At 34.9% G+C, this 27,060-nt stretch overlaps 1 protein-coding gene across 1 annotated transcript in view; it reads right to left on the reverse strand.

Moving 5' to 3' along the window:
* The window catches only part of CALCR (calcitonin receptor), a 148,586-nt gene that overhangs the window by 46,629 nt on the left and 74,897 nt on the right, over positions 1–27,060 (reverse strand). Inside the window, exons 3-6 of the mRNA XM_050785366.1 lie at positions 15,150–15,226; positions 7,704–7,857; positions 5,913–6,023; positions 842–954 (exon numbers count right to left, since the gene is read on the reverse strand). Of these exons, the coding sequence (XP_050641323.1) occupies positions 842–954; positions 5,913–6,023; positions 7,704–7,857; positions 15,150–15,226 (455 nt within the window). The remainder of the gene's footprint in view (positions 1–841; positions 955–5,912; positions 6,024–7,703; positions 7,858–15,149; positions 15,227–27,060) is intronic.

Consider the following 27,060-nt stretch of genomic DNA (forward strand, 5'->3'; position numbering starts at 1 on the left):
AAGGCACTAGTGTGCTTTTAGCTTTCAACTGAATAATTATTTAGTATACAGGCCTATCTTTGACGGAAATGATAGGTTTATGTTAGAGTCAGCAGGGTTGCTTAGAGACGCCCTGCACAGCTAAACACTGACCAACTGTAACTCCCAGTTCTGTGTCGTGAGGAGGTTGGTTGTAGACTTAGTGAACTTTTCAGATTTTTGATGCATCCGAGGAAGAAAGAGCATCTGTTCCCCCACCATTTGCTTAGACGAATATTTCTAAGCAGAGATAATATTCAAAATATTTAACAGACAGTAAAATGCAAGTACTAACAAATAAGAATGAACTTCCACTGAAAATAATCTAAGCAGCCATACCTGTATTAGCGGACTGATGAGATGCCCCACTTTAGGAGTTCTTTCTGTGCCTTATTGTAAAACTAAGGTCATGGCCAACATAGGGGAAGCATGCTGTCTTGTGACTTGTGGAAAAATCTGTAGTTTTGAAACTCTTCCAGGAAAAGTGAGATGTTAGAGAGTCCCTTGAAATGTTGCCTAATTTTGGCATCATTGGGAATCCGTTCATCTGCTCTATGGACACTTATCCCCCTGCCATAAATGGACTGATTCTGTATGCTCATGGAACTTCAATTGACTCTTGACTCTGAGTGCCAACCAAGAAGTGAAACGTCATTTTCTCTAATGCTGCTCTAGAGATTCCTAGAACTTACCAGTTATCATATGATTTCTTTCCACAAAATCTGTTGGTTTCTCGGTAGCAGATATTTTACAGTTATATGTCCATTTCCTTGTACAAATAATGACATTCTCACTCAATACTGAAATGTGAAAAAGAACCTACCTTCAGTTTCTCAGGAGTGAAAGCATTGCACAAAGTATAGTTGGACCAGGTTCGATTGTTTTCAGGATGTTTAAACCAAACGCCGTTTTCATCACAGTATTTTGTAACCTTTTCTGTTAATGAAACATAATAATTATCACACAAATATCTCAAAATCCCAAGAAGGAAAAATAATAAATTAAAGCTTAAAAGCCATTCCAACATATTAATCACTTTATAGAACTTGAATGTGAATATGTCAATAGAGACTATCACAAATCATGTATTATACAAAGTGTATTAATATGCATTGTCTCATTTTAACTTTAGCAAAGCCATGTGAAGTAGGCACTGTCATCTTCATTTTACAAATTCAAAGCAGACAGTGAGAGGAGTCATGGGCTTGAAAAGCCACTGAGACTGAACCAGGATTTAGACCCAAAGACATGGATATGGGTCAGACTCCAAAGTGCTACCTATACTCTCCCTCGTAATTTTTTAACAGACATTAAACTTTTGATTGTAGATGGAAACTATTGGAGAAGAACAAGAACATACCTTTCTTTATTTACTTGCAATGTTTTTTCATTAGATTAACTGTATGAAACAATAATTTTTGGATCAAATGGTCAAATCTTCCCAGTCCCATATGGTTAAATCCAATAGAACAAAGAAGTCCAAAACTAAGGGATATATCAAGAGGTCATTTTTCTGCCTCTCAAGAGATTTCATTTGAATCATCTCTCTTCATCCCACAGAAAATATATAGGGATCCAGGCTTTAGCCTTTACTGTTTACTTTTTAAAGTATCTCATAGATGCTTGTTAATGAAATTCCTAACTCAGCTGGACTGACATATTAAAGATCTCCACCTTCGCTATGTGGGGGCCAGGCACCGCTCAGCGCTTTGTAGAATTATCTTCTTTAACTTTAATAATGAGTCTTTGAAGTGAATATTGTTCTTCCCATTTTATATATAAGTAAATTTCCCTTCCATAACTAGCATCTAGTAAGGTCAGGCATCAAATCCGAGTCTACTTCATTCCAAATCTATTGCAGAGCTATTAAGCACTAATTAAGCCACTTATTTCTGTGGCAATGTGCCAACTGAACAGAGGAAACAAAACAGGTAAGCCCTTATTGTTAAGATGCAGATGTAGGTGAGAAAATAAGACGATGTAAATGGCACCTGGAAACTGGATTTGGCATAGAAATAAAAGATAACACTGGTTTGGCCCCCCACTTTTTTTTTTTTTTAAATTGATGCTTAGCAAAGAGGAGGAAAGCCTGGCATCTTACTGTCCCTCCAACCAGCAGGTCAATGATTCTGGGGTTGCTCACTGAGGTTAAGAGTTCCGCTTACACTAAAATATTTTGGAGGAAAAGGACAAGAAGATTTTGTTTGGGCCCTGAGAAAGAACCTTCCAAGTGCTTGCTTTGTGGTGTCTGCTGGTTCTCATCAGGCTTATTGTTTTTTCAATTATTTTTGTGTGATATGTTCAGTGCTGGTTACAATATGATAAAGCCTTGGTGCTTTTTGAATTTTAATTTTTTAGCCAGTGTATATGTATCAGTACAAAGTAAAGTTCCAAATTTGATAGAAATAATAAGTTCTCATGGGGATGACTCATAATATCTTTGCTGAAATTCATACTAAAATATTAGGCCATGATAGCAATTTTCATAATTTTTTAAAATAATATTTGATAACTTATCATTACCAGACCCTACATCAAGTGCTCTATCTTAGAAATAAATAAGAAAACTTCTTTGTTCTGTATGTTGCTTAAATTATTAACTGAGTATATATCTGAGATTCTGGGTTAAGTGCATGAGGCTGGGAAATCACAATATATATTGGGAGTAAAGAGTGGTCAGAATGGTGAGATAATATTTATCAAGACATTATTATCAGCAGGATAAACACACTGTGAAACTAGTATATTGTTAGCAAACAACTAAAGTGGCACTTAACTAAAATTAGAATTTAGCTGGATTGTATTATAATACCAGTCAACAATATTTTAATTTCGTACTGGGACTCTAGAAGGTGAAATCTCATAAATGATCAAGGTTATCTATATTCCATTCCAGTGACCTAAAGAATTTTAGATAATGTTGTTGGCTACAAGATAATATTTAAATTCTAACCTCTGAATTGGCCAAGCAACTGAAAGAAAAAATCAGGTTGAATTAAATAACATAGAAATAATGAACAAGCAAATATTAAAATGAATGTACTTGCCAAATTTAATCTCAATCATTCAGATATTCTCTAGTTCTTCAAAGCACCTATGTGATGTGTTTATTGTCTGAGAAATCAAATAGCAAGCCTAGATTGGTATAATATGCAGGGAGATTTTGCAAGTGTATTTGGAATCTTCACAAAATTTTAATCTTTGATAATTTCTCAGGGAAAATATTTTTGAAGCATTTTCCTATGTTAACAAAGGCAAAGCATTGCTGTACCTATAGATAATGCTTTTATAGATGGTTATTTTCTTTTTTAGCACAGGATGTGGAAGTCAGAATCATATGGTAATATTTGAAGAACATTGCTATTGTTTTAAAGGCTAAGGAAAAAACATACTGAAAAAAAGGGAACCTTATTTGGCTGAAAAATCACTGAGATCTGATAATATTTAAAACAATTTTCTGCTAGTAGGTTTGGTTACTCAATCTGCTAAGAGCTAGTACAAAAATCCTTTTTCCTTGGCAGTTTTTAGGTGTAATTCATCATTTTTTATTGTATGACTGAAACAGATATTATTTTACTAAATGCAAGATTTAAACTGCAGGTTATAGAGTTATTTGTATGTTTAATTTTTATTTAAAATGTATGAAAAAATATTTTTTCAAGCAAAAGATGTTTTCAAGCAACCTATTAGAATCATTACTGCTTCATGTAAATCCGTTACAAAGTTAAATAAGAAAACTTATAACTGTAAATTTACTGAGATAGCCACCAGACAAACCCTATTTAAAGCATCTCTATTGGATATTAACAACGTGTGAAAAAGGATTAGCACTGATCAGCACAAAAAATTGATGTTGAAAATTTATCAATTATTTTGCTAACATTATTTGTCAATGACCAACCCTTCCAAGTTTACTTGCGATTTTTAAAAGTGGCCACATTTTATATTTATCAGATTGCCGAAAGTAGTTTTTTTTAAATAAAATGAATACAATTTGGTTTCAATGAAGTTATGTAGCTGTATATGGGAAAATATATTGTATGCAGAGAGATGCTACTCTTAAAGGTCATTCCATTCATGAACGAGGCTATAGGAAACGGTATTTTTTGTTTTGTTTTAACTTAAGTCTGGATCGAGTCATTTCTTGGTTTTAACTGTTACAACTATCAAGAATTTGTTCTCCTTCACCTGATGAGTCTTTCAATATTTGAAGAAAGGATTATGTTTACTCTGGGTCTTCCCTTTACAAACCAAACATCCTCCATTACTCACTCCCCACAGCTTGTCCGCTCACAGCCTGGAGACTCTCCACATGTGCTTTGATGATTGATATTTCTCTCTAAAATACTCTATGTGTGGACTGACCTGTGAAAAGTACGATGTGCTTCTCTTACTCTAGATTCACATGGGGGAACTACTTGAAGATTCTGAGGTCCTGTCCCTAGAGATTCAAATTCTATTGATCTGGGCAGGGTCAGGCATCTGCATTTTTTAAAAGCTCACCATTTTTTTTTCATTTTGTGAAAGGGCATCTGGGTTGAGAATCACTGTCCCAAACCATATTTGGACCATCTTGGCTCTGTGCCATTAAAGTTGTTTGTTTGGCTTAAAGTGTGGGGCTGTAAATGCTTTCTTGTTAAATTTTGCTTTTTACATTCCCGCATATTCCTTCAGAATGTCAGCCTCTTTTGAATTTCAATACAGTTCTTTCACTATCTGTCTTTTACCAAGGACTTTTTCCAAAGTGAAACCTCTGGCATTTCATTAATGTGTTTTTTTTTTTTTTGTGTGTGTGTGTGTGTGTGTGTGTGTATTTATAATTTAAGTTTGGAATATATGTATATATTTCAGACACATTTTAAAGTGAATTTGTCCTGCAGCTGAGAGGTTTCTGTATAAGAACCAGGCTGAAAAGATGGATCGATGCCTGGAAATCTCTGATTTGTTGATCAAAATCTTGCCTTGTAGTCAATATTTATATCCACTTTGGCAAGAGCCGCATTGTTACTTTGGAACTGGCCTAGTATCCTCAACTGCACAACAGCTCTTTGTGCCAATCAAGTTACTTCTAATGTAGTTGTCAAATAAAGATTAATGAAGCATCATTCATTGGGAAGAGTCAATAAGGTCCTGAAGGATTATCATCAAATAGCATTTAGTTAGAGATTCCAGGAATGTAGCCGATTTAGCGCACAGCACAGAGCCCTTTCTTTCTTCACATCCCAACTTTTCCATCACAATGGGAATTCCCAGAAGTGGCTAGCCTGCACTGGTTTTAAAAGAGGTCCTCTGCAATCCCACTTACATTATCTCTGCCTTACTGAGGTGAAATTTTGTTTTCAGGGACAAATTAGATCTTTTACTCTTGAAGGAAGCACAAAAAGCATTTTTCAAACATTGTTTCAGGGGTAGATTCATTTTTCTTCTTTAATTGGGATTCTAAAGCCACTTAACCCCTGTAGGCTCAGACTCACTTTACTCTCAGGAACAAATTTCACCCATTAACAACCTATATGTTGTGCCCATAGGTAATCTATTTAGTTTCAGCATCTGGGTCTCCTTCATAATTAAGATTTCTACCCCCTTTTCAGTGAGACAATTGAAAAATGTTTAAAACTCACATTTAAATAAAACTATTCACAGAGTTTTAGAAAAGCTATGTTTATAAACCAGAATTTAATACCAACACATATAACTGACCAGCAATATGCCTTAAAAAAAGGACAGCTTGTAATATTTGTACAACTAAGCAGTATTTCAATTAAGGAAACGCTTCAGAAGCTGCTGAAATGTGGAGTATGATTAGGTAGGTACATTTTGTATCGGATTTTCTTCTCAAAACCATGAAAACTCTAATTCATAGCAAGAGCATAAAATGAAAATAAGCACTCTACCTGATGGATCAAAATCTGGAAAATAATCTGGGCAGAACTGATAGGACAGTACTCCAGCCGGTGTGTCATCCCAGCACAGCCATCCATCCCAGGTGCGATTGCAATATGGACCTGGCCATTTAGAAGGAAATTAATATTGAAGCCTTGTGGATTTAACTAAATGAGAAGATTGATCTCAAGACAGTATTACATGGAACTGGGCTCACTACACCAGTCATAACCACCTACTTTTCAAACGAGCCAAAGTCATTGATTTTGGAAATACAGTTTCAAATAGCCTTAGCATATCTGTGACCAAATTATCTCATTGGATGACAAGCAGGGCTCTATTTCTACTTTGTAAAAGGTTCCAAAGTTGAGCTTATCAAAAAAGCAAATGCCCCAAAGACTGCAAGACCCTCTCTCTCTCAACAAAACAAAACAAAACAAAACAAACAAACAAACAAAAACCTACACAAAACCATAAAGATTTACCTCTATAAAGGTATGTATTCAAAAGAATCAGATTCAGGCTTTCAAGAAAGCTCTCAAAAATTATTTAAAAAATGAAAAGAGTTATCAGAAAACCCCCGAAAATATCAGTACTGTGTTTTTATTGTTTCATTGGCTTCAACGAAATTGTTTTTCCTTCGGTCAGAGTTATATCTAATGCCTGTTCAGTTCTTGATAAACACTGAAATTACTGCAGACAGAAGAATAACATGTATCTGCCTTTCAGTTGACTTGATGTTTTTGTTTAAAGGAAAATGCTAAAAATAAGAACTACAAACTAAAACTTGAACTATTTGAAAGCAAAGAATGTGCAGTAACAGAGTATATTTAACCATTTTTTTCCTACCAAGTTGGCTTGTCTTAAAATGTACCTGGTAGTAGACCAGACACAGTGTCTCACACCTGTAATCCTAGCACTTTGGGAGGCTTTCTTGAGCCCAGGAGTTGGAGACCAGCATGGACAACATGCTCTACAAAAAAAAATACATGCTCTACAAAAAAATACAAAAATTTGCCAGGCATGGTGGTATGCACCTGTAGTCCCAACTGCTCAGGAGGCTAAAGTGGGAGGATCGTTCTGGGTGAGAGAGGGAGATCCTGTCTCAAATATATATGAGATTGTAAAAGATCTTATTAAATCTTTTCAAATGCCTCAGGGGACAAATAGGAAAATTTAAAGGGATGTTGCAATGAGCTTGCCCATCACATCTCCCCTTTTGCTTTCTATGGGTCCTCTACAGCTAATAGAATATGTTTAGACTGGAAAATATCTGGGCAGTCACATACAGCCATTCTGGAGAAGCTGGTAGATAAGCAATGTCTGGCTAAGAGGTATCATTTTGTAATTCTCCTGGAAAGTGGGACCAGAAAGTGTGGAAGAATAGTATGGGTTGCCAACCAGTTGACAGTTAAAGGGAAGATACTACCTAATTAATCCAAGCAAGATAGGGTTTGATAGCATCCACCTCAGTCAAATTCTCTGCCCATTATTTTCCAATTCCCTTTCCTGTCATTTTCTACATCCCCTTCCCCACTCGGTCCGGTATTGTTCCTGCTCCCCAGGTGTGAATAGTGAATTATTGCAGTCATTTTATCATGAGGGCAGATGTTAGTCAAACTGCAGTCAGATGAACTTGGGCAAAGAAATTAGGCATATGCACTGCGTGAAATACACAAACATACCATAGTGTGAAAACTGCTGGCATATTAAATTAAAATTATTCAACACATATTTAACCACAAAAGAAAATGTCTTTAATGGTGTTTCAAACATACGTTCATATATATCCTTCTCTTTACCTTCTCCTTGGTATGGGGGTAACTGCTGCATCCGGTCATAGCATTTGTACTGTGCATCCATCATCTTCTTTCGTCCTACGATGTAAAGAAATGGCTCGGGCTCTATTGTTGGATAGGTTTGATTTGAAAAGGCAGGAAGAATTGGGATTGGGTGCTGTATTAAAAAGAAAAATCAGTTACTTATAGACAGGAGGAATGGGTGAGCACAAACAAATGAGACAACGAAAAAATTTGAAAACATTGGTTTTTGCTCTCTAAGCAATATTTATTCATGGTCTCTATGTACAATATTTTTTCGTATATATAACTAAAAATGTTTTTACATTTCATCTACAAATTCTACCTGCACATTTTATATTTGCATTTACTATTGAAAATGGATAACACCTACACACACTCATACACCTCTTTATCAGCTAGAATTGTTTTAACTGTATTATGATTCTAAAGTTTAGAAGTAAACAAAACAAATAATCTAATTCCCAAAAAATAAAATATTAAATCAACTTTGCCTTACTCTGAAGAATCATGAATCATGTTATTAAAAATAGACATAGTTCAATAAATATGCTTTTTTATTTGATTCTTTCAGCTAAATTTTATTGGTGCTGTGTACACTGCTAGAAATTTATCCCATCTATTCCATGGAACAAACAAAATATGTTTTATGCTCCTCATAATTGACCATAATCTCCTTAAATTGGTTTCAACAGCAGATGACCTGTACAGGGCAATTTATTTTCACTAATGAAAAATCGATGTATTTCTTAGATATTTATCTCAGCACATTTGCATTTTGGTACAGATTGACAATAGTTTTTTTTCAGTTTCAGTTAATCATCACCATCACAAGTCTCTCTTTTTCAAAGGTAATGTGGGTGTTTGAAAAGATCACTGTGTCACATTGCTCTTTCTAACTTGTGTTTATACAGATTTCAATTTCTTTTGTGGCTATGACCAATGTTTTTAGTGGTGTTGGAATCTGCGACTTTTTAATATCCATGTTCTACATAGAGATTTTTTCTTTTCTTTTTTTTTTTTTGAGAAACCTAAAAACATCAGCCTGCATTGACTTTCCTTTTTCTGAATTTAGGAATGCTGTTTAATTTCTATCATACCCGTTGAAACTTCAGTTGTAAGAATGAAGTTTCTCCAGTTGTATTGATGGCAGAAGTGGTGTTATGTACTCTTCTATATGTGCTAGTTTCTAAACAAAACTCATCCTTATTAAGTTGACATGTATATTCCTGGCTCTTCATGGTGAATCCTCACTGTTTTCCATGCATGTCGGTGTGTATGTCCTACATGACAGCACATCACTAACTGCTAAGCTGTCCAGCACACAATCCAATCAAAATTCAGAGTTTGGAGAGAGTAGGGAGCACAAACATTCAGGATGGCTACAGATACAAGGTAGAATTTGAATTGAACCTTGAGTGTATGTAGTTTCTGCATAGGCACAAGGTGGGCTGAGAAGCTTTTTGGGATGGAGGGACCTTTCCCACAAAAGTCAGGAGGTTGGAAATGACATGCATGAACCACTGTGAGAAAATCATCTTGCCTGAAGGGGAGCATATTTGAGGGTAAGAAGGTCAGGACTTTGCTTTCAAGACTCTGCATTATCTGAATCTTCAGATAACAAAAAAAGTTAGGACGTGTTTTGTCACTTTGAGCAGATTAGCAACCTCTCACTAGATCTGTTTCCTCAACCTAGGAAATGTAAAATAAGAAGAGCAGAAAGAATAATATTTATCATCTATGATGTTGTGAGGATGAACAAGAAAATAAACACAAAGTGTGAGGGACACGAAAGGTTCAAAATATTTTAGCTAATATTGTTAAAACATGGTATATAACATAATGTAATATGATAAAGATGTTTTATAGATTTTTGATCAGTGAAGGTTGTGAAAGGAGAATTTTTAGTAAAATTCATGCAGCAGGCATCAGATGTCCACAGGTTACAGGTGCGGGGTGGGGTGGGGGCAGCAGGAAGTTGAAGGCCTGGCTGGAACAAGAAAGTACCACTCTTAGCATTTTCTCAATAATAAAAACATGAAGTCGTATTTGAATACAAGGAATGGGAAACAGTAATAGTCAAATAGTCCAGATATTTAGCCTAGATATTTGGGGAAAAATATAGTTCCCAAGAAAGGGGAGATGCTGGGAAAGAAAAACATTTTTAGGGGGGCTTCTTCCCCTTGGTAAGTAAGTCCTATTTTGGGTTAGATTTGGAGATGGTAGCAAGCCATCCCAGTGGAAATAGCTTGCAAAGAGAAGATGGTGAATACTTAACATTATTGTAACATTACTGTGATAACTTCAAATGGACACCAATTGTGAATAAAGTTGACACTACTCTTTAAACATTTTGTTTATTTCTAATTTTAATGTCTCTTGAATTTATGTCACAAGAGAAAGTAATGAACCCACAAAAATGATTAAAACTGTGCAAATCCTTTACCAATGAGGCTGAACACAATTCCTTTTGATATATGGCACTTTCCCCACTGGCCTTCAGATCAGTCAGCAAATATTGATCAAACTTGATGAGCCCAACATTGTGCCAGATACTGAGGATACAGTGTTGAATAAAATAAGTGTGGATCATGCTCTCATAGAGCTTACTGTCTGGCAAGATGGAACAACACTATAAAATGCATTTCTGATACCTGAAGTTATGAACAATAAAGAATCATCAGTCATAAAATTCTTAGATATTCCTAATGGAATTGGAACATGATTTGCAAAATTTTTTTAAAAAAAGGTAATTTGAAGGGATTCTATGTTGAGGTTTCTTTTTTTAGTCTATTACTGAACATTTGTATGAATATATATGTTTTAAAAATTAAATTACATATCAGGTAACCATCAAAGCAAGGATGGATCATGATGCCTTCATAATAGAGATATTAATTATTGGTTCAGCTTATACATGTATTTTAGATTCTTCTTTTGTAGCTCTGAAATCTTCAGTTAATATGAGAATGATCATTTGATATATTATTAATTTCTGGACCATTTCAAAGATGGAATATTATGTCATATATAAATCTTATCTGTCACTTGTATTAGATATGCTAAACACTAAGAACTATTTTGTTTAAAGCTGGCTTTCTTCCCAAAAGTAACATTCTGAATTCTCTTTTTAAATGGCTGACAACCAAGTAAGAGATTTTCCTGCTTTAGTTGGAAATTCATGGAAACCATAGGCAAATAGTATGTCCGAGGATATCAAGTAGAAAACCCTACACTTGTATTTTCAATTACATTTTTATTTGCTTTAATGCAGTTTTAACATCAGTAACAGTGGAAATATGACAATCTGTATATAAGTAGTTATAATTCATGCTGATGAAGGTGGCTTCCATCTTATCATTCTTGCAATATTGAAACAAACTCCAGTGAATTTGTTTGAAGCTGGTTCAGTAGAGATTGTTTCAACACTGAAGGAATGAAAAATTAGAACCTCTGTTGTCAGATGAGCAGTAATAATCCGCATCAGTTCCTGGTCTGGTTCATATTTGAGCGCTGAGGATGGAATTTTCCCAGCAGTAGATGAATGTCTCAGTGGTCTTCTTCCTAAAATAACATACTCATTGGCACATTCTGTTTATGTATACAGTCATCCCTTGGTATACTCAGGGGATTGGTTGCAGGACCTCCTGTGGATACCAAAATCTGAGGATGCTTAGGTCCTTCATATAAAATGGTGTAGTATTTGCATATAACCTATGTACATCCTCCTGTATTATTTAAATCATCTCTAGATTATTTATAACTGGTACAATATAAATGTGATGTAAATAGTTGTTATACTGTATTATTTAGGAAACAATAAAAAGGAAAATAGTCTGTACGTTTTCAATACAATTTTTTCCTGAATATTTTCTATCTGAGATTGGTTCAATCTATGGATGTACAACCCATGGATACAGAGGGCTGACTGGATAGATAGATAGATAGATAGATAGATAGATAGATAGATAGATATAAACATATAAATATATGTATATGTATGATTATATATATATAATATATATACATATAAAATTCCAATCATGGAATTACTACTGCTTAAAAATAACACATATACAAATTTCATGAAGTTTATTAAATGTTAAACTTTTGCTGATAATTTTATACAAATAAGAATTGCTGGGAAGGTGGTATTATTTTCAGCAATACAGAGACAAAATAAAACCAGTAATGATTGGATGAAACTACCAAGCAATGTAACAGTCTTCAAATATCCTACTTATTATAAGTGTTAAGTCTGTACTACTTATTTCAGGGGGTTAAATAAATATATGATTATATGATCACATCCAGATAGAAATGAAATATTAAGGGCATATTGTTTTTCTGAAAAAAAAAATCAGTTTTCAAAGTTTTGCATATAAACCATCTTACATTATTTTTCAACAAACAAACAAACAAACAAACCTCTTGTTGTCCTATGTAACAGTTTAGCTGCCGTATATGTGATGTCACTCCTAAAGGTTCAAGTAAATGGCGCCACACATACGACCACCAAGCTGCCACCAACAGCAGTAGTCAGCAGCCCAAGCATCATTGTTTTTTTCAGTCAACAAATACTTTGAGTGCCTCTCACATGTCAGGCACTCTTCTAGGTTCTGCAAATTCAGCAGTGAACAAAACTGGCAAGCCACCTGCTCTCATGGAGCTTACATTCTAGATTTTATCCACACTAATCATGGAGTCCACAAGAAAGCTATCTGATTTGAAATGGTCATATGCTTATGCAATTCCTACTGTGATGTAGGACAGTCAGGTTGCTTTTGGGTTACAGTTTCTAGTAGTAGAAAGACAGTTACAGAGCTGTTCCTCATGGAACCTTGAGAAATGGTCCATCTCTGCAATAGTTCAAGCCCACTGAGTGTGCGGACCCAAGTTGCTGTGCTGAAGGGAGAGCTTCCTGTTGATTGCCACAGGCAAAACTGCTCTAAAAAGAATATAAACCTAGAATCTACAAACTGATGTAACCAATGGGATTTTCATGTCACCATCCTTAATGTTGATAATGTATATAATTATTTTTGCTTTTCAGTTACTTATACGTTTCAAAATAAGAAAGGACAAAGCACACTGTTGTAAAAAGTGTTAATCCTGGTTTTCCGGGGTAGGATCAGACACCTGGCTGGTGTACTGTGTAATTCTACTTACATTATATAAACAACAAAACTGCATATATCATAAATTCAAAGCAAATAGGTGAACATAGCTAAGTAAACACATAACAATAACACCTGCTCTGAAGAACCTAATTTTTTATGTCTTCATTATTGCCATTGGCATTGTGGTCATCCGCATCATCACTAGCATCTTTTTCTGAGAGTTCACTGTATACTAACCACTGTTCTAAGCTTACTGTATACCTCACAGGAGGGAGAGGAATTGAGTGGGTGGTTATGGCTAATGGAAAGAGGTTAGTTGAAGGTGGTGACCCAAACTGATACTTTAAAAACTATATGGAAATCAAATCGATAGAGTTTGATAGTTAGTGTATTTTCACAACAATCTATTGTCTAAAAAGTAATATTTTGGATTAGTTAGGAACATTGTCATTAAATTTTTTTTCTCTGGGAAGTGTCCATGTGCACATAATAAATGTTTTGAAGAAAATGGACATATCAAATTTTGTTTTATGGACAAATCCTCCAAATCAAATATATAATCCAAATACAGAGAGAGAAGCAAATTTCTCTCTGTCACAGCAAAGAGAGCACAAACCCATTTAAATGCCCTGTTCAGTTATGCTTGCTGGTCAAGAGGTGCCCACAAGCCATAAAATGTTTCTGTCCATGGCTCATGCAAAGATGTGCATTTTTTTCAATATTTAAATTATAGACTACATTAGCTAAAAGTTTTGAATAAAAGTGACCTGCTTTACTTTTTTAACACACTACAAATTTTCTCAAGTCTTTGTAATAAAAAAGGCAATTAGATAATCTTCAAACAATTTTGTTAGTATTTAGTTCTTTAGTTTTTCTTCTGTCATGTTCAATATAATTATTTGATTTATGAAACATGATTATTCAAAAGTATTCACATATACTAGATCACTTAGGATTTCATTTGAGCTATGAAAAATAACAGTATCAATAATATATAGCAATATTTTTATATCCATAGAAGACCACATAAGGCCTGGGTATTTACAGACAAATTAAAATATTCTATTAGTTTCCACAGTAGTGTTGTTTAGTGTTTTTATTATATTTCCAATGACATAAAGAAACCTGCATTTCCAAATGCTAATTACTTTTAGAAAACTTTACTGTAATTTATCTAAAGAAATATTTAATAGGATAAAACGATAAGACAACCTGACAATAAAGTAAGTTATACTCATTGTCCAAATAGGTGCAAAAGGGTTGCATTAATAGTCATTCCCCTAAACCATTTATTTGATGTACAGTATTACAAAATAAAAATTGCCTTACAAACTAAATTAACATTTATGAAATAGTAGTAATATTTTTTCTTGAATAATATAAAGACAAACAGTTTAGACAGACTTGTAGGCCTATACTACACATTAATAAACAATGGAAATCCTGGAACCCTATGCAAGCTTTTTGTGGGTCAGTACGACAGTATGAGATATTGAGTGATCTTTGCAGCCGGCTGTAATTCATTAGCAAATGTTACTCTGATGTGATAGAAAGGATAAGAAGCAAGGCAGCCCCACATTGATTTATGTAAAATTTACTCATCTCCCTTTCATGTGCTATTGAAGCTGATGTGATGGTGGGTTAACAATGTTGACACAAATAATAGGCATTGATAGTATTTTCTAAGATGATTGTATTTCTGATTACTTGCTAAATCTTTTAGGAATAAAACAAAATATAATTACATAAACATAATTTAAAAGGTTGGAGAAAGAATTATAGAATAATAGTGGTATATAAAGACTTGAAGATTCTGTAGTCAGTTTTTGATGAAAAATACATTTGAAATCAAATGCCAGACTGAAAGAGTTCGGATGTTTTAAAAGGATTGAACAGCCCAGATGTTTTAAAAGGATTGAACAGCCCAGAAACTATCATTCAAATCATAGTGTTGAACTATGATTCAAAACATAGTTTTTTCAACATGAAAACATTTTACCTGAGAATATTATTTACCATCTACGTTAATTTCTAAGATAATACGGAGATGTCTCAAATTAATGCTAAAGTTTTGTAAACAAAGCTCAAATTTCTGGGTAGACTATAAACACTAATTTAAATTAGAGACCGTTCAGAGGAGAGATTTGTTAACAAAATATTAAGCAAAATAATGGCTTTGAGGAACTTAGTTTTGGCTTCTGGAGACCAATGCCTACCCTTGCAAATACTAATTCAATCACACTCAGAACATTCCTCCTTATTCAACATTCTTCATTAGCATGGCTTTGAATAATTTTGTTTTACTTACATTTAGAAGCAGAAACAGTGCGAAGCACCGGCATGTAAATGCGAACCTCATTTTTGGTTTTTGAAGATCTCTTTGTCCTAGAAAAATATAAAAGCAACAAAGACTAAAATTAATATATCTCTAATATTGGCTATGGCGTTTCATTTTCATTTTTTTCTACATAACTTAAAGAGGATCGACATCCCAAGCCACCCTAAAAAACACACGTAGGAAAGAACAGTATGCTTGTGATGCAAATGCAGTGAAGATTCCATTGCTTTTCCTGTCAACCAGATTGTTATACTTGAAACCCTCCTATTAAGAAATTCTGGAACTGCCTTTGCATATTAGGACAGAAATAAAGACATTCCAAGAGAGCAAGAGCAAATCATGTCAGCTTCAATTAACAAGTGTCATCAATACAGCTGCTGAAAATTGCAATGAAGACGTCTACCAAGAAGTCACCTCACTGGACATAAACAAATAAAATCTATAATTTGCGAAAGATTAATCATCATGCCCTCTAGGTAGTCTAAGGCCAACTCTAAAAGTAGCCTTATTTAAAGCTTTGAGTAATTTTCTTTCCTATAAATGTTTCTTTAAGCTTCAAGTTGCTAGTAAGAACAAATTTCTTCCATAGCAATGACTGAATATTTCATTTAACAGCTCACCATTCATACTCAAGAGCATAATCACCCAAACAGTCTGCTTAGTCACAAATATCAAACAGTTTTTCATGGCTCTGCAGATAATTTTATGCAAGAAAAGATAACAAAGGGTTAAACATTTGAAATATACATATATTTCTTTTCATCAGTGGGATTTGTGTGAAATCTACATTCCAACTAGGGGTGAGTGGTTATGATTGCATCTTAACTGATAATTTCCTCTTGTACTACATCCATTATATTACCTATAGAATTTACCTATCCTTTATCCAGGAGAACTTCCTCAACCTAGCAAGACTGGCCAACATGCAAATTCAGGAAATACAGAGAACACCACTAAGATATTTCATGAGAAGATCAACTCCAAGACACATAATCATCAGATTCTCCAAGGTTGAAATGAATGAAAAAATATTAAGGGCAGCCAGAGAGAAAGGCAAAGTAACCTACAAAGCAAAGCCCATCAGACTAACAGCAGACCTCTCAACAGAAACTCTGCAAGCCAGAGGAGATTGGGGGCCAATTTCAACATTCTTAAATAAAAGAATTTTCAACTCAGAATTTAACATTCGGCCAAACTAAGCTTCATAAGCGAAGGAGATATAAAATCGTTTCCAGGCAAGCAAATGCTGAGAGATTTTATTACCACTAGGCTTGCCTTACAAAAGCTCCTGAAAGAAGCACTAAATATGGAAAGGAAAAACCAGTACCAGCCACTGCAAAAACACACCAAAATATAAAGACCAACGGCACTATGAAGAAACTGCATCAACTGTTGTGCAAAATAACCAGATAGCATCATGATGATGGATCAAATTCACACGTAAGAATGCTAACCTTAAATGTAAATGGGCTAAATGCCCCAATTAAAAGACACAGACTGGCAAATTGGGTAAAAAATCAAGACCCACTGATGTGCTATATTCAGGAGATCCATTTCATGTGCAAAGACACACATAGGTTCAAAATAAAGGGATGGAGGAAAATTTACCCAACAAATGGAAAACAAAACAAAACAAAACAAAACAAACAAACAAACAAAAAAAAAGCAGGGGTTACAATCCTAGTCTCTGACAAAACAGACTTTAAACCAACAAGATAAAAAAAAAAGAGAGAGACAAAGAAGGAAGGGCCTTACATAACGGTAAAGGGAATAATTCAACAAGAGCTAACTCCTCTAAATATATATATACACCCAATACAGGAACACCCAGATTCATAAAACAAGTTATCAGAGACCTACAAAGACACTTAGACTCCCACACAATAATAGTGGGAGACTTTAATACTCTACTATCAATATTAGAGAGATCAATGAGACAGAAAATTAGCAAGGATATTCAAGGCTTTAATTCACCTCTGTATCAAGTGGACCTAATAGACATCTACAGAATTCTCCAACCCAAATCAACAGAATATACATTCTTCTCGGTGCCGCATGGAACTAGTTCTAAAATCAACCACATAATTGGAAGTAAAATACTCCTCAGCAAATGCAAAAGAACTAAAATCATAACAAAGAGTCTCTCAGACCACAATGCAATCAAATTAGACCTCAGGATTAAGAAACACATTCAAAACCACAAAATTACATGGAAATTGAACAACCTGCTTCCAAGTGACTCCTGGGTAAATAAAGGAATTCAGGCAGAAATCAAGAAGTTCTTGGAAACCGATGAGAATAAAGAGACAATGTACTAGAATCTCTGTGACACAGCTAAAGCAGTGTTAAGAGGGAAATTTATAGTACTAAATGCACACATCACAAAGTTGCAAAGATCTCAAATCGACACCCTAACATCACAATTAAAAGAGCTAGAGAGGCAAAAGCAAACTAATCCAAAAGCTAGCAGAAAACAAGAAATAACGAAGAGCAGAGCAGAATTGATGGACATAGAAACTCAAACAACCCTCCAAAAAATCAATGAAACCAGGAGCTGGTTTTTTTGAAAAAATTAATAAAATAGATAGACCACTAGCTAGACTAATAAAGAAGGAAAGAGAGAAGATTCAAATAGACACAATAAAATATGAAAAAGGGGGTATCACCACTGACGCCACAAAAATACAAACTACCATCAGAGAATACTGTAAACACCTCTACACAAATAAACTAGAAAATCTAGAAGAAATGGAAAAATTCCTGGTACCCTCCCAAGACTAAACTAGGAAGAAGCTGAAGCCCTGAATAGACCAGTAGCAAGTTCTGAAATTGAGGCAGTAATTAATGGCCTATGAACCAAAAAAATGCCCAGGACCAAATGGATCCACAGCTGAATTCTACAAGAGATACAAAGAAGAGTTGGTACCATTTCTTCTGAAACTATTCCAAAGAATTGAAAACGAGGGACTCCTTTCTAGTTCATTTTATGAAGCCAGTATCATCCTGATACCAAATCTGGGCAGAGACACAACAAAAGAAGAAGACTTCAGACCAATATCCCTGAAGAGCATTGATGTGAAAATCCTCAATAAAATATTGGCAAACTGAACCCAGCAGGACATCAAAAAACATATCTACCATGATCAAGTTGGCTTCATCCTGAGATGCAAGTCTGGTTCAACATATGCAAATCAATAAATGTAATCCATCACATAAACAGAACCAAAGACAAAAACCACATGATTATCTCAATAGATGCAGAAAAGGCCTTTGATAAAAGTCAACATACCTTCATGTTAAAAACTCTCAATAGACTAGGTATTGATGGAACATATCTCAAAATAAGAGCTATTTATGACAAACCCACAGCCAATATCATATTGAATGGGGAAAACTGAAAGCATTCCCTTTGAAAACCAACATAGACAAGAATACCCTCTCTCACTGCTCCTGTTCAACATGGTATTGGAAGTTCCGGCCAGGGCAATAATCAGGCAAGATAAATAAATGAAGGGTATTCAAATAGGAATAGAGGAAGTCAAATTGTCTGTGTTTGCAGACATTTTATATTTAGAATACCCCATCATCTCAGCCCCAAAACTCCTTAAGCTGATAAGTAACTTCAGCAAAGTCTCAGGATACATAATCAATGTGTGAAAATTGCAAGCATTCCTTTAATCCAACAATAGACAAGCAGAGAGCCAATTCACAATCATTACAAAGAGAATAAAACACCCAGGGATACAGCTAATGAGGGATATGAAGGACCACTTCAAGGAGAACTACAAATCACTGCTCAAGGAAATAAGAGATTACACAAACAAATGGAAAAATATTCCATCCTCATGGATAGGAAGAATCAGTATCATGAAAATGGCCATACTGCTCAAAGTAATTTATAGATTCTATGCTATTCCCATCAAACTACCACTGACATTTTTCATAGAATTAGAAAAAACTACTTTAAATTTCATATGGAATCAAAAAAGAACCCATACAGCCAAGATAATCCTAAGCAAAAAGAACAAAGCTGGAGGCATCACACTACCTGACTTCAAACTATACTACAAGGCTACAGTAACCAAAACAGCAAGGCACTGGTACCAAAACAGACATATACACCAATGGAATGGAACAGAACAGAGACCTCAAAAATAACACCACACATCTACAACTATCTGATCTTCAGCAAACTTGACAAAAACAAGCAATGGGGAAAGGATTTCCTATTCAATAAATAGTGTTGGGAAAAGTAGTAGCCATATGCAGAAAACTAAAACTGGACCTCTTCCTTACACCTTATACAAAAATTAACTCGAGATAGATTAAATTCTTAAATAAAAACCCCAAACCATAAAAACTCTAGAAGAAAACCTAGGTAATACCATTCAGGACATAGGCACTGGCAAAGACTTCATGACAAAAATGCCAAAAGCAATTGCAACAAAAGCCAAAATAGACAAATGGGAGCTAATTAAACTAAAGAACTGCCACACAGCAAAATAAACTATCATCAGAGTGAACCAGCAATCTACAGAATGGGAGAAAATTTTTGCAATCTACCTGACAAAGGTCTAATATCCAAAATTTACAAGAAATTTAAACAAATTTACAAGAAGAAAACAAACCACCCCATCAAAAAGTGGGCAAAGGATCTGGACACTTCTCAAAAGAAGACATTTACACAGTCAACAAACATATGAAAAAAAGCTCAACATCACTGATCCTTATGGAAATGCAAATCAAAACTACAATGAGATACCATGCATGTCACACCAGTCAGAATGGTGATTATTAAAAAGTCAAGAAACCATAGATGCTAGAGGCTGTGGAGAAATAGGAATGCTTTTACACTGTTGGTGGGAATGTAAATTAGCTCAACCATTGTAGAAGATAGTATGGCGATTCCTCAAGGATCTAGAAATACCATTTGACCCAGCAATCCCATTACTGGGTATATATCCAAAGGAATACAAATCATTCAACTATAAAGACACATGCACATGTATGTTTACTGCAGCACTATTTACAATAACAATGTCATGGAACCAACCAAAATGCCCATCAAAGACAAACTGTATAAAGAAAATGTGGTACATATACACCGTGGAATACTATGCAGCCAAAAAAAGGAATGAGCTCATATCCCTGCAAAGGATGAAGCTGAAAGTCATCATCCTCAGCAAACTAACACAGGAACAGAAAACCAAACACCACATATTCTCGTTCATAAGTGGGAGTTGAACAATGAGAACACATGAACACAGAGAGGGGAACAACACACAGCAAGCCCTGTTGGTGGGTGGGGTGTGAAGGGAGGAAACTTAGAGGACAGGTCAATAGGTGTAAAAATCTTATTTTTTAAAAAGAAAAAAATTAAAATAAATAAAATATATACTCACATATTTAAAAAAATCAAAGAAAAGTTAAAAAAAGTATTTACAGATTTTACCAGATATAAATTACTGTCTACAATGTATGCCTATTATACTTATCACCAAAAGAGTAAATTCTATTCAATTTACATATGGTATAACAGGAAATTGAGAATATAAATTATAATTTTCAAATGTCATTTTATATGTTGATCATTATTCATTGTTTCTGATTTATTTCAAGTTTACTCAGTAAATTAGAAGCATATACACACATGCATTAAGTGCTGAGGCACTACATGAAATTTAAATATGAGCTGGATGAGATATGGTTCCAGTATAAGAAGCTGAGCATCTGAGTGGGGAAGGGCCTACACGATATAAGATGTTGCAAAATAACTCAAATGCAGACTGGGTAAAATGTTCAATGAAATTGCAAAAATGTAGAGCCTTATAAGAGGGTTACATAATTTTTGATTGGGAGATCAGGGAGGGTATTATATTTTGAGATAAAATTTGAAAACTTGAATAGGGTCTTGAAAAGCAAAGACCTCCTAGTCAGAGAAAGCAAATAAAAACAACATGTGGATCTAGGAAAACTTAGGATAACTAAAGAATAATGAATATAATAGTTTAAGTTAGCTGGAGCATAAAGCCTCTTAGGGAGTGGAAATACAGCTGAAAAGGTAGGTTTTGAGTGCTTAGGAAATGTATTACCCAAACTACCCATTTGACATTCTGTGTATTTCTATGTATTTTCATTTACATATATACACGTCTTAACAATCTTACCTAATGCTAAACCCTTTCAGATAAGAATTATTTTTTAGATAGCTATGCATCTCTGGCACATCACAAAATTGTTTATTTTTGTTTAGGTTTATTATTATTGATGTTTATTATTACTGATAATGATGGTGGCTTGTGATCTAATGAGTTAAAAAAAACATGGAATTCTGATTTTTTACAACTGTATCCTCACCACACCACCACATTGGCAAATCTAAATTTATTATTTTCTCTGTCCATTTTCTTGCATTTCTCATATTAGTGTCTTGCACAATTATCCATGAATTGTATGAATAAGAAAGTAGCGATCCTTCTCAATTCTACTCACTTCTTCATTCCAAGCTTCTAGTCTCTAGGACTCTCTGATTCCATCTGCATTTTGGGATCTTTTCAAACATGTCCATCCTATCTACTGCTTTAGTGCAGGTCACCATCTTTCTCTTCAGTTCCCTGGCAACAGCCTCTAGCCCAGTTTCCCTGCTTCAAGTCGTAATCGCTCCAACTGGTATTCCATATTAAAATGAGTGCAATTTTACTCTTCTTTAGCAATTCCCTACAAACTTTAAGTAAGTGCAAAGAACCATTGGCCAGGAGTACAATACAGGACCCCCTTATAGTAACAAGCACCAGTGTGATCATGAAGAGAAATAGAGAAAAATTAAAATTGTCTCTTAGATTTGTGGCTTGGTAAAAGGACAGATAAGAAATTCAGGAGAGGAAAATAAAAGGCCAGATAAGAAATTCAGGAGAGGAAAGTAGGTGGAGGAGGCAAACTTTTGATTTGTGTCTTTCTTGTTGATTGGGAATATTACTACTTCCATATATTGGGTGAGACTTATTTCCTGGTGTGAAAAGTAGAGCTTTTGAGATGTATACATACTTGTGAAACTGACACAGTTTTCCTTGTCTATATCCTGCATTTTACAAAGTACAAAGAAGTCATAGACACACATTAAATTCCTAAAGGCATGATTGTCCTGTAATTTAGCCTCCAAGAGAAGGATACTTAGAACACCATGGGTGGTGCCAGAATGAAAAACCAAATCTTCTCTTGACATGATCCTCCTCATTAATTCCAAATGTGAGAGCTAATATGGTGAGAAGCCAGCTTCTTTATGAAGGTGAATGTGGGTGATTAGATGGCTAATTGATAGTACATGGTACTATCCATGTCATGTATTTGATATTTTGTAATGTAGAAGTTGCTGTTTGACTCAACAGTGTTATTAAAATGAGGATCACTGGAGACAATGGGAGACTTATCACTTTAAGGTGAATGAGCTGCACCGTCATCTTGTTCTAGGAAAGGGGACCCCCATGGTCTTAAAGCCCCACATGCGACATTTACAAATGTATCACAAGCAGCTTATAAGAACAAAAATAGCATGAAAACAGATCTGAGAGTGAATATTCAGAAACAACAGAGGAGATTTAGATAAGAAACAATGTCTTTTGTTTTGCCTATTAATTGAAGAGGTCTTAATTTTAAAGACTTGCATTATTTGGAACTATAACAAATGCCTCATGCACAAATTATAGTAGATCTCTGCTCACCAAGCCTGCCTCTAGTTGGAAAAGTTGCACTGCAGTTGTCCTGGGTTAAACAATACCTTGTAGATATGGTTTTTTGAAAAAAAGCACATTATGGTGATTCCTGAGGAGGGGAGAAAAAAACATATACAGGTAGAGTTGTGAAGAAAGGAGGTGCTTTATCAGTTTCAGAGAGAAAAGCAGGCAAAGAAGAGTAGAATCAGGCTGAAGAATGAGATAATTTCCCTTTCCTGAGATTATTAGAAGGAAGAAAAAAATGGGAGAGAAAGTTAATGAGAGTGACAACTGTGGGGAATCCAGGATGAACTGACAGAGGCTGATGGCTTAGTTGAAGAGATGATTAAAAGACAGAATGAAAGGATGGATAGACTGGAGAGTGGAATCTAGAGATTGATTTAGTGTGGGATTTAAAACAGGCAAGATTCACGGTGATATTGGTTGTGTTCACAGTTCAGTGACCTTCAGGAGAATAGCCCTGACCTGAGCCTTAGAGAGTGAAACTGGACCCAGCTAGAAAGGACAATATTACCAAACAGCAGTTAGTTGGTATGAAATGCACCCTGAGAACTTTCAAATTGGAATGGAAACAGGTGATACAGAAGACCTGCGACCAGAAAATCATCTGGTACACCAGGAAGATCACTCAAAGAAAATCAGAACAAAGTTTAACTTTGACATAAGATTATTTATTTACTTGCTTCTTGATGAATTACCATCTCCATAGCAAGGATTTTGTTCACTCTTGCAACCCAAGAACCTAGAGAAGAGCCTGGAACATAATAAATGCTCAGTAAATGTTGGCTGCTTGGTTTAAGGGATAATTTAGGGACGGAACCTAAGGAATGTCAATCTGATAATTTAGTAAGACAGGAAGCATTGTCCTTTACTTAAAGTGCCCTAATCGTGGAGCCAAAAAAATTCTAATTTCTGCTTCTCCCTTTATTATTATTATTATTTTTGAACAAAGAACTTCACTTTTATGCCAGTTTCTTGTCTGTAGAATGACTACTTAGCCATGCCCTCCTTGAATAGGAGAAGTATACAAGACCTGTCTCAGTAATCTGGCTCCTTAGAGTAATGATTTCCAACATGTCTTTTAACCACTTTTTTCAAACAAAAACCCTGACAGGAGCCCCATCCTGGCAGAGTCAATGTGAAGCCTAAACCAGGTCAATGTGGAGCCTAAACATCTCATTGTCATGGCTGGTTTAGAACGTGCAAATGAAAAAGCTATTGTCAGAGGTTCAGTTACTGGTGGGACAACCGAATCCACACTGGTTTGTATCCATAAATGGACACTTGCCACTAATCTTCTCTCCAGAAAATTGCATCCTAGGGTGGCAAAAGTGGGTGGATCAGTGGGAATCATTTCTTCTGTGAATAAATAAAATCAAAATCAGTAAATCAATGATAATATGATTGAACAGAATGTCTTCATGTAAGGGGAACAAATTTACTTGAAAAGTAAAGTTAAATTATCTTTATTTTTTGTGGGAAGAGTACAAAATGTCAATGTCTGAAAATAATGTGTGTATTCTCATAGATTGACATTTCCAAAAGCATGTTCCATAGAAGAGCAGCAATCCCATGAGAAACAGCACAAAATAAAGTTTCCAAGGCCAAATAAGTTTAGGAAATTAAGTCTTTCCTATTCTTCTCTCAGAGATTTACTGCAGACATTAGCACTTTAAAGACTAATTTTTCTGTACAAAAAAGATCCCTTTGATGTTAACTCTTCATTTCCCAAACCTGATTGACCATGAAACACTTTTATGGTGTGATAACAATTAATAACCCATCTATAGAGTATACTTTGGAAAATGCTCTTTTAGCTCAATGGCAATTTCTAAACCACTCTAGTTGATTAAGCCTGCAAATCATGAGAACAAGCTGCCCTTTTACTTATAATTTTCTCTCTTTCCCATTCATGAAGCAAAAGAGGAATTCCTGAGGTCTTCAACATTCTCTAGCCTTGGTACAAAGCCCAGTACTATAACGGGCATCTCATAGGCGATTACTCCCTTGGAGCAGTATTTGTCAAGAACCTTTCCACCAATATCTTGACTACGAGAACAAGGAGTAGGATGAGGAATGTGGGCAAAGAGTAGTGAAAAGGAACATGGCTTGTCTCAAAACAGCTATGAGTTGTTGAAACCCAAGGCCTAGAATCTTTTTCAAATATAAAATTTGGCATTTCTTTCTAGATAATTCTATTTAATACGTTTCTGTAGCTGCAGTCTAAGTGAATAAGCAAATGAACTTTGTGAAACCACAGGATAGGCTGGTTTGTTGTCATAGCAAAGCCTTCTGTTGGACGACTCCTTGATTATATAACCTATTTGAAAATCATTCTTCATTATTACAGGAACTAACTTGCCAAGGCATAATATGGCCAGAAACCCAATTTATGTTGCCACATTAAGCAAAACAGAGTGCCTTCCTACTCCTCCTCATGAGTTTAAAATGTCTATCTAAATTCAAGCTCCAAGTCTAGCTGGTAGAAAGACTTGGCACTTTCTGCATTGGAGAACTGTTTTGGGTAAACAGCATGACACACAATGTCAGAGAAATAATTCAGATGATGGGGGAAATAGAATAAAAATGATGTCATATTGAAAGAAATAAGACTTTTTCTTTTACTCATGTCAATGACCTGACTCAGCTATGTATTTTTACATCAGTCATGCTAATTTAGCTCTTATTGAGCACACTGAGCTCTTATAAACTTAACCACTTTGTATCTTGCATTTTGTGTATACATCATCTAATTGGCATTTAATAGTTACTGTGTTTTCAGTACCAGGCTATATTATTACATACATGTTCTTTGATTTAGTTCTTAAGACAAAATGTTGTAGATTCTCCTTTTACACTTAGCTTATGGATGAGCAACTCAAAGCTCAAGGAGATTAGCAGATTAGGTTAGTTTCCAGTCATGAAGTTATTGAGTGGACAAATCAGGTGTTTTGACTCCTAGTCCTGTGCCCTCAGAGTGGTCTCTCCAACCACCAAGCTATTTCTGTCTTAACAATATCCCTGACTTCAACCAGCCCAGGGCTTTCCATATCATACTTGTTTAATACATGTTTTTTGAGGGTATAAATGAAAAGAAGATCTAATAGCCATGCCCTTCATATCTTTTCAAAGTTTCCATGGAGAACCCAGTCTCAAATTACTCTTGATTTCTGTTATATCTGTTTATCAACTCATATGTTATTTTCACTGTTATTTTTAAGAACATAGATGATGTTTTTATTATCACTGCCTAGAAGTTCAAAGACAAAAAGCCCACAGTCCAGAAATCCCTGGTAGGAATAATCCAGCATGGATATATATTTCTAGCTATTAAGGGGAAATGGCTAGAAAGCACATTTCTACTCCAAGATGCTAACCTAATCCTGGTGGAAATGGTATAAACTACTTGACAAATTTTGAAAAGTTACTGGTCACATTTTTGTCGGCATTTCTACTCTAAGACCCATCTCCTTAAGTAACTTTAATTATACTTGCTAGTGGGAAACATAACAATGATATAAGATGTAAAATGAAGCAATGATGTATACTGGTTTGGTGGAAGTTTTCAAAAATAATTAGTTTACTTTGAATTTGAGTACCACATCCTGTGTAACAGAGTAGTTAATATAAGACTCTACACGAAGCCTTGCACATACTAAGTGCTCAATAAGTATTTATTGAATGAACAGATACATGACATCTAAGTAGTTGGTCAGGCAACATTAATAAACAAGGAGATCTTAGAGAAATGGTTCAGAATTATGTGCAGTTCAGAATTGTGCCGTTACTCGAATGGCTATTATTAATGGATCATTAGATACGATTTGTCTAATTAAAACTAATTCAAGAAAAGGGCATTATAACCTCATGTATACTTGCTAGTATCGGAACTCAATAACAGCCATGATAAAGGCAAGATAGAAACTGTTTGGTCCAAATAAATGTAACTAAAAATACATCATGTACTTATTAGATGTGTTTCAATGCTTTCTTAAGGTAAAGCTGAACTTCAATATGTGAGAGATTGGGAGAAAAATAATCTAATCTAAAGGATCAGCATGAAGATACTGGAATCACTAAGCATACTGAAGAAACCCTGAGTGGCCTTATTCCAAAATTTGTGTTCTTAGTCACTACATATAGACTGTCAT

This window comes from Macaca thibetana, chromosome 3 (genome assembly GCF_024542745.1).
Source record: "Macaca thibetana thibetana isolate TM-01 chromosome 3, ASM2454274v1, whole genome shotgun sequence".
Lineage (NCBI taxonomy): Eukaryota > Metazoa > Chordata > Mammalia > Primates > Cercopithecidae > Macaca > Macaca thibetana.